This window comes from Miniopterus natalensis, chromosome 18, assembly GCF_054644295.1.
Source record: "Miniopterus natalensis isolate mMinNat1 chromosome 18, mMinNat1.hap1, whole genome shotgun sequence".
Lineage (NCBI taxonomy): Eukaryota > Metazoa > Chordata > Mammalia > Chiroptera > Miniopteridae > Miniopterus > Miniopterus natalensis.
Window position 1 is genome coordinate 38,669,058 of NC_142098.1, and position 8,860 is coordinate 38,677,917.

The 8,860-nt window shown below is 46.5% G+C and overlaps 1 protein-coding gene across 1 annotated transcript; it reads right to left on the reverse strand.

The window, feature by feature from the left end:
- Positions 1–538: 538 nt before the first annotated feature.
- On the reverse strand, positions 539–8,158 carry LOC107531802 (orphan sodium- and chloride-dependent neurotransmitter transporter NTT5-like). Its single transcript, XM_016205953.2, has 8 exons — positions 7,936–8,158; positions 7,376–7,765; positions 7,051–7,229; positions 5,814–5,924; positions 5,364–5,605; positions 1,454–1,640; positions 845–1,046; positions 539–702 (listed from the first exon to the last, which is right to left on the reverse strand). The coding sequence occupies exons 1-8, from the start codon at positions 8,156–8,158 to the stop codon at positions 539–541; spliced, it is 1,698 nt and encodes a 565-aa protein (XP_016061439.2).
- Positions 8,159–8,860: the final 702 nt, after the last annotated feature.

The window sequence follows — 8,860 nt, forward strand, 5'->3', positions numbered from 1 at the left end:
TGGTAGAGTTGTATGAGGTAGATGACAATGAGTGTCAGCAGCCCGGGCAGGGTCACATAGCACCACAGGAAGGTGAAGGATGACGACATCAAGAGGCCCAGCTCACCATACATTTCTTCCCTGAACCTGGGGTGGGAGCGATGGCCATGGACATCGGGGTGGAGCCCTCCTCTGGCCACCAGGGCCTGGAGCCCTTGGGAAGATAGGCCCACCAGCTCTCTGATTCTCTCACAAGTTCTCAACTTTTAGGGGATACTGCGTCCTGCCAAGCCCTTCCTGAGCCTCGGCCCTACATCTGGTCTCCCCATAGGTATCCCCCAATCCAGGGAGCATGCACCACTCCAGTTCTCTGCCTTCAGGGGAACCTGAAGGCAGGGGAACCTGAGTCCCCTAGGTCCTGATTTCTTGTTCCCTCAGAACCCACTCAGCTGCCCTCAGATCACTGCCTCCTGCACTCCTATGCTCTCAGATTGTGCCCCAACTCTCCTCAGAGACCTGGGATGGGGCCCCTGGCTGGGAAGGCCTCGGGGATTGGACATCACCTGTTAACTCCATAGACCCAGGCCAGGGTCACATTCTTGAAGGCCACAACGATGAAAAGGGTCAGTGGGACCAGGTGATCATCAAAGAAAGACATTATGTAGCTTCCAGAATGACTGGCAAAGACGAGGCTGCCCAGAAAACCTCCCAAGCAGACGACCACTAAGGCAAAAGCAGGTTTGGCCACACTGAGGTCAATATGTAGGGCTGGGTCAGGGGTCAAAGCAAGCCCTGGAGATTGGGGCAGCCTGGGGAGGGAAAAGCAGCAGGGCAGGGTTTGTGCTGGAGTGAGAACCCACAGTACCTGGGAGCAGTATGGGGTGGTTCCTGGTGATGGAGATGGAATTCTGGAGGGGAAAGACAATGCTTTCCACGATTTTTATCAAGGTGCTCAGCTCTGTGATGAGAAGGGTCAGGAAGAAGACAATGGCCCAGAAAGAGGCACAGGGGAGCAACGAGACGGCTTGGGAGAAGGCCACGAATGCCAGGCCAGGGCCCTGCATGAACTGTGGGGGAGAAGGGCTCTGAGGTAGTGTTGGGTCCGGATGGGGGGAAATGGTGTGATGATCGATTAGCAATGTCTGTCTCGGGCAGAGGAAGGAGGCACCAAGTGATGAGTGAGTGGCAGAGCACTGAGTGTTTGCCCTTCTTGGTTTCATAAGCTGTGTGAGCTTCACCTCTTGGGGCCTCAGTTTCCTTCTCTAGCAAATAGGGGCCCTAGGGTCAGTGTGAGAATTCAAGTAGAGTGACAACTTAGCCCAGGTCCTGGTACACACAAAATGGGGGTGGAAATGTGATTATAACTGTTACCTGCCTCAGAAGACGCTTGGGTGGCCCAGGAGGCTCCTGAGAAATACATTTCCCGGTATCCTCTGGGGCCTTCGGGATGCACCCCCTGCCCCCACAAACACACCTTTTCATCCTGTGCCTCGATGCTGCATGATGGGGAGAAGAGCATGACCTGGTACTTGAAGTGCTGAGGGAGGTTTTCGATCCAGTTTAGGTAGTCCAGGGGAGGCAGGAGCAGGATGTTTTTTGGGGGGCTGTAATTCTGAGGCAGCACCCCCTTGTCTATCAGATTCATCACCTTTTGGACACCCCTGAGTGGGAAGTAGAGGAAAGGAAAAGTGGTAGAGACCCCCTGGCTCCTCTGCTGTCGACAAACCAGGGAAACTGAGGATGGAAAGGAAACTGGGTTGCCCAAGATGAGTGCAGCTAACTAGCAAGGGCGACTGCACAGGAACTAGAAACAAATCACATGGACTTGGGGTAAGTCACCCTGGGGGCTCTACCTAAGGGGCAGATAATTTGTGCCTCTCAAGAAGTTTGTCCATTTCCTTTAAGTTATTGAATTTATTGGTATAAATTTGATATTTCATTATCACCCATTTAATGTCTACAGGATCTATAATGATGCTCCCATTCTTATTACTGATATTTTAATCTATATTTTCTTTCTTTTCTATCAGCCCCTGAGAGGGAATTGTTGACATTTCTGACTATGATTATGGATTTAACTGTTTCTTGCTTTAGTTCTGAAAAATTTTTTTCTTTATTTTGAAACTGTTATGATGTACATGAACATTTAGATCATTCAGTCTTTCTGCATAATTGACCCTCTTATTATTGTGAAATGCTCTTCTTAACCTCCAGTATTACTTGTTCTGACTTTGATGTTAATATAGCCACACCAGCTTCCTTGTGATTATTTGTTTGCATAGTGTATTTTTCCATTTTCTTAACTTTAAACTTCTCTGTGTCTTTACACAGGACATCACTTGTAAACAGGATATGTCTGAGTGTTGCCTTAGCCAGTCTGGCAACCACTGCCTTTTGCATAGGGTGATTATTTCATGTAATTACTGACATAGTTTGGTTTACCCCTACCCTCTTGCTATTTGTTTGTCTCTTCTATTCCCTTTTCCTTCTTTTTAGCCTCTTTTCTTCTTCTTCTTTTTTTTTTAATTGTCACCCAAGGATATTTTTTCTATTGCTTTTCAGAGAGAGTGGAAGAGAAAGAGAGAGAGAAACATCAATGTGAGAGAGACACATCAATTGGTTGCCTCCCACATGTGCCTCAACTGGGGCCAGGGATCGAGCCTGCAACCGAGCATGTGCTGTTGGCCAGAATCAAACCCAGGACCCTTCAGTTCAAGGGCCAGAGCTCTAACCGCTGAGCAAAACCGGCTAGGGCCTTTTCAGCCTCTTCTAATTTTTGGGTTGGGGGAGTATTTATCAAATAATTTTGTTTTCATTTTATTTTTTCTATTGACTTTCTAGGTGTGCCTCTTATTATTTGTTGTGTGGTGTTTTGGGTTTTTTTTATGATTACTCTAGAGCTGTGAAATCTAATACAGTGGCCACTAACAAGATGTGCATATGAGTACTTGAAATGTGGCTAATATGACCAAGGGAATAAATTTTAAATTAAATTTTAATTAAAATATAGGTTATTCAGTTATTGGGAAATTTTTAAGTATATTCTGAACAACTTCGGTATGTGAACTGCTTTTTCAACTGTATACTTTTATGAAATCTAATAGAAACCAAAACTGAATTATTTCCATTCAGCCTCAAGAATTTTGTTTAGCATTATCTTGGTAGAAGTTTGTTGGTGATGAATTCTCTCATCTTAATCTGAAAATGTCTTCATTTCACTTTCATTGTTTAAGGACATTTTTGCTGAATAAAGAACACAGATTCTTTCAGAATTCTAAAATATTTCATTTCATTGTCTTCTGACTTCCATCGTCTCTGATGAGAAGTTAGCCATAATTCTTATCATTGTTCCACTGTATGCAACATACTTTTAAAAAATGTCCTTTTTGCCAGGCCGGGTGTGGCTCAGCAGTTGAGCATCAACCTAGGATCCAAGAGATCAGGGTTTGATTCCCAGTCAGGGCACATGCCTGGGTTGCAGGCTCAGTCCCTAGTTGGGGGTGTGTAGGAGGCAGCCAATCAATGATGACTCTTTCATCATTGATGTTTCTATCTCTCTCCCTCTCCTTTCTCTCTGAAATCAATAAAGATATATTTTAAAAATAATAAAAACTAAAATGTCTTTTTTCCCCATTGATTTGAGAGAAAGGAATGGGGAGAGAGAGAGAGAGAAACATTGATCTGTATGCTCCCTGACTGGGGATTGAACCCACAATCTGGGTATGTGCCCTGACCAGGAATTGAACCTGCCACCTTTTGGTATGCCATGATACTCCAACAAACTGAGCCACACTGGCCAGGGCATTTTTTTTTTTTTTTTTTTTTTAATTTCTTTAACCATTTTCTTTTTATATTTGGCTTTTGAAAATTTAAACACCATGTGCCCAGGTGTGATCTTTTTTTGGTATTTATCCTTTGTATTTGATTTTCTGAGCTTCTGGGATCTGTGGGATGATGCTTTTAATAAAATCTAGAAGAAATTTGCCCAGTATTTTAAAAAATTCTGCCCCAATTCTTTCTCCTTTCCTCTGCAACTCCAGTTATAGATACACTAGTCTTATAGGTCATTGCTGCTCTGGTTAAGTTTTTCTCATTCTTTTTTCCCCCTCTGTGCTTCACTTTAGCCTTCTATTTAGCTGTCTTTAAGTTAACTGATTATTTATTCTGCTGGTTCCAATCCATATTAAATACATCCAGCCCTGGCCGGTGTGCCTCAGTTGGTTGAGTATTGTTCTGTGCACTGAAAGGTCACCGGTTCAACTCCTGGTCAGGGCACGTGCCCAGGTTTCTGGTTCAATCCCTAGTTGAAGTGCGTGCAGGAGGCAACCAATCACTTTCTCTCTCACACTTATGTTTTTTTTCTTTCTCTCTCTCTCCCCCCTCTCTCTTCCTCTCTCTCTAAAATCAATAACAACATATTTAAAAAACAAAAAATCAAATCCAATGAAACTTAATTTTAATAAACATTTTAAGTTCTAGAATTTTCATGGAGTTCTTTTTTAGTTTCCATATATTTCCTAAAATACCCCTATTGTCCTCAGGCATTTTTTTCATCTTTTCTATTAAATTCCTTAACATATTTAGAATAGTTGTTTTAAAGTTCTTATCTGCTCATTCTAATGTTTGAATGATCTTTGGATCTTTTTTCTATTGGCCATGGGTTATCTTTTCCTGGGTTTGGGAATGTTTTGAGACTTTTAATTTTATGCTGGACATTTATATAGAAGCACAATGGAGAAAGGCATGTTAATTGTTTTATTTTGTTTAGTCTCAATAAGTTTAAGCCTTTTATTTCAACAGGCAGCTTGATGAGAGCTAATTATGTTTTTCTAAGAGCTGAGTTGAGCTGGAGCCGGGTGGCAGTTTTAATTAGTTGAAGTTTTTTTTCTCTGCCTTCAAATAGAACTAAGGAGAGCTCACTTTACCCTTGGAGCACTTGGAGCTTTAAAAATCCCAATGCTTGAGTACATCCCCAGGCCCAGTAAATCCAGTCTCTGGGGGTGACAGACCTAAGTGTCCTCTAAGGCTCCCCAAATGATTCCAATATGCAGCCCAGGCCAATAACTACTGATTGGGGCTCAGAATGCTGTAACTGCCTCCTTTTTGAATTAAATAATTGATTTTGAAATCTTTACACCATTTGCAATTTATGGAAACCTTTGTACAGTCATGTCTCTGAGACCATGTTCTTATCTATAAAGTGGTGGCTATTAGAATATTCCCCTTTTGTCTGTTTTCTCTGAGTTATTAATATGTATGTGTTATTATTATTGTTATTATTAATTACTGGTGAGGTTTGAGCTTGACAGCCTATGAGCCTGGGGAATTGCTAAGGTAGAGGGAGGGAAACCTCTTTTTGAATCTCCAAGGCTATGATTACTCACTTCTCAACACAGGCTTGGCCACTGGTGGTGGCCCAGAACCCCAGCACTATAAAGATGATAGACGTGACCAGCAGTGAGATCACCAGGTTGACCACAGCCACCAATAAGGCCACCTGGATATAGTTGTTGCCTCTGGCCCTGTGGGAGGAGATGTTGATGATGGTGCCCAGGCCCAGGCCCAGGGAATAGAGCACGTGGCCTCCCGCGTGACGCCACAGGTCCAGCGAGGCCCAGTCAGAGAGCTGTGGATGGAGGTGGGTTAGAGCAGTTTGGGCAAGGGCCCAGAGGGTGGGACCAGCAGTGAGCGGGGGGAGGAGCAGGCTGGGGTGGAGAGCAGAAGGATGAGGGGTAGGCTAGGGCAGAAGGAAAGAAGATGTAGGGGGAGGAGATTCAGAGAAGTTCTGGGGAGCTGAGGGAGGGAGAAGATATGGAGTCCCCGGCCTCACTCACCTCTGTCACCACCATACGTCTGAGGCTGGTGACCGCGCCTTCCAGGAAGAGACATCGGATCAGGAGGCAGAGGAGGGTGATGTAGGGGAGGAATATCGAGAGACTCAGCATCTGTCCAGGTGGGTCAGGACAGAAACCAGAAGTCAGGAGCAGTGGGGAGGAGGGGAAGACGGAGGCATCAGCAGGGACCACAGGGCAGCGGTAGAGAGGTGAAGGTGAGCAGTGTTAAGGTGGCCCAGATGTGACATGAGAGCTCTGGAAGGATTATTCTAGGGAGACAACAATGTCATTACGGGGGGGGATCCACCAAAAAGCTACTCAGGGGTGAGGGAGATGGCTTTGAAATGGCGGCACAGTTGGGCATTATTCATCATGGACTTGGTTTTGTGGCCTAGGAACTGCAAAGGGGAGCCGAGCCAGGGGGGCCGAAGGCTGCGGGAAACAACTTCGTAGGTGAAGGGGGAGGAGTGGGTACTGGGAAGAGAAAGTGTTTTGGTTTGCTGTGGGGTAGGTGAGGTGAGCCCCCACCCCCACCCCCGCATGCCCCCACTAAGCCTTTAGGAAAATCTGCTTTGGCATCAGTGGTTTATTTCGGGGGCTGTGGGAGATGGTAAGTTGAGCCTCCAGGGATGCGTGCGGTGAACGCTGATTGCCTGCACAGATGCGGGCAATCCGGCATCTATGAGGATCCAGAAGATGCTGGTAAAGTGATCTAATGGTCACCCTGAAGTAAATTCTCCAGGTGCCATGGGGATGGGTTGGGAGTATGGATTGGAATAAAATACTCTAAGTGGGAAATTCTGAAAGGAATCAGTGCCAGTGGGCTTCTTTGGGGATTAACAGGCTCTGTCAAAATGCAGGAAGGTGGAAGATGCCAGGCTTGGAGGCGAGGTTTTCTGCCTACAGGACCCTCCACAATATGTGACGTGGGAATGGGGGACAGTGAAGAGGCAGCTGGGTTTGCAGGAGGCTCTCCTTCCTGCCGTGGACGGGAGAAGAGCAGCTCTTTTAGAGAGGAGTGCTTGACACAGCTGCCTGGGGAGTCAACCATCTTCCTCAGGACCCCTGCTGGAGAGGCTGGGTGGCCATAGCTGAGCTTGTCCTCTGGGTGAGTAGGAGGGTCATGGGGATTGGAGAAGAGAGTCATCAGGAAGGAGGCGGGTGGTGTCGGGACAGGGATCCTGAGGATCTCAGGACTTGCAAAGGTGAAGTGGCGGGTCGGCCCGGGTTGGCTTACCGGCATTGAGCTCTTTAGCCTTGTGGTCATGATGATGAAGAGGAAGAACCAAGCTATGAAGGTGCCCAGGGTGAGATTCAGGGCGAGTTGCTCACCCCCTTCCTCGATGTTGGCTGAGGCATTCAGGGTGGTGTGGTACCAGAAGTACTGGTGGGGCACAGTCCGAAGGCAGGGGAGGCCTGGGGAACCCAGGCGCTTAGGCACCGCCCCACCTGAAGCCTGCCCCTGCTCTCCCCGCCCTCTTTCGGCTCTCCCGCCCTGTCTCGTGTTCCTCGGTGCCCCGGCCTCCCTTGGCCTTGATGGCCCCCTCTCTCCCTCTCCTCACCGGTGGCGTTGGTGTTCTTCACCATGGAGCACTGGTTCCAGGGCAGGGGGTAGTAAAAGGAGTTGCCCAGGTAGGAGAAGGTCCAGCTCATGATGATGCTGTTGTACACGCTTATCAAGATGCACACCTGGAGGCGGACACAGTGGGCCTGAGGGGCAAATCGGGTGGAGACGGGGGACTTGGAGACCACAAGGGGGGGCTGGGATGCCTCTTGGTCAGGCCCCTCATTCACCATTATGCTAGTGTAGCCTAAGCCGCCCAGCCAGGGGGTGAGCTGTTTCCAGATCCGGATGTTGTCCAAGTGCAGCCACTGTCCCAAGATCATCTCCATGTACAAGAGGGGGATCCCGAACAAGAGGAGCATGAAGGAGTACAGCAGGATGAACTCGCCTGAGGGGGGCCAGGAGCTGTGTTCAGGCAGCCGGGGGCCTGGCCCCTCCCTTTAGCCCTAGGAGTCTGGGTGCCCCCCCTTAGCTTCTTACTCCCCCAGGACCCAGGAGTCCAGACTTCTATCCTTAAAACTCCTTCCTCAAACTCAGGAGCTGCGTCCCTGGCCTTACCTCCTCCATTCCAATGGCACAGGTAAGGAAAACGCCATATGCTGCCGAGCCCGATGGAGAAGGCGACCTGGATCAAGACATTCTCAGTTCTTTTAGCCTGAGCAAAGTAGTTTTGGGTCTTGATGGCCAGAATATCCTTGGCTGTGAGTTTCAAGGGTAAGGATGTATAAGTTTGGGCATGTTTGGGGGCCTCTTCCTCTGATGTGTCTTCAAAGGACTTCATGGCTTTCTTCTGACAGGTCCACTAACTCCTGAGGGAATCTTGGGGTCACCAAAAATAGCAGATTTTAATGAACATGTCTCAGATGCCGGACTGTAAAACTCCATGAGAAAGAATATTTTAAAACAATGAGGGCCAGAGTTTAAATCCTGGCCCATCTCACCAGTTATTGACTTTGGGCAAATATTTTCACCTCATTGAGACTGTTTTCTCACCTTACGAACATAAAAGAATTTTTAAATATTTAATAATTGTTATAGAATGAGCACTGTCCAATCAGATTGTGGAACAATTATGCTTTAGAACATTCTCCCAAAAAATGGAGCAATCATCTGGAATTTAGTGGATCTTAAAATTGGGGTGTGATCAGAAGAGAAAAAGAGAGTCATCCTAAAAACCACTGTCATCCTAAAATGATGGTGCATGCCTGAGGCTGCGTCCTTTGAGGATTATATAGCATGATTTATCACAGGAATGCAAAGTTGGTTCAACATCTGGAAATCAATTAATGTTATACATTATATAAATAAAATACAGGGCAAAAACTGTGTTGTTATATTTTTGAAGAAAAATACAAGCTGGTGATAAAATTCACATGGAAACTTGAGAGGCCTAGTACAGTTAAAATAATCATGGAAAAACAATGTTGAAGACTCGCATTTACCAATTTGGAAACTTACTACAATGCTATAGTAATCAAAGCAG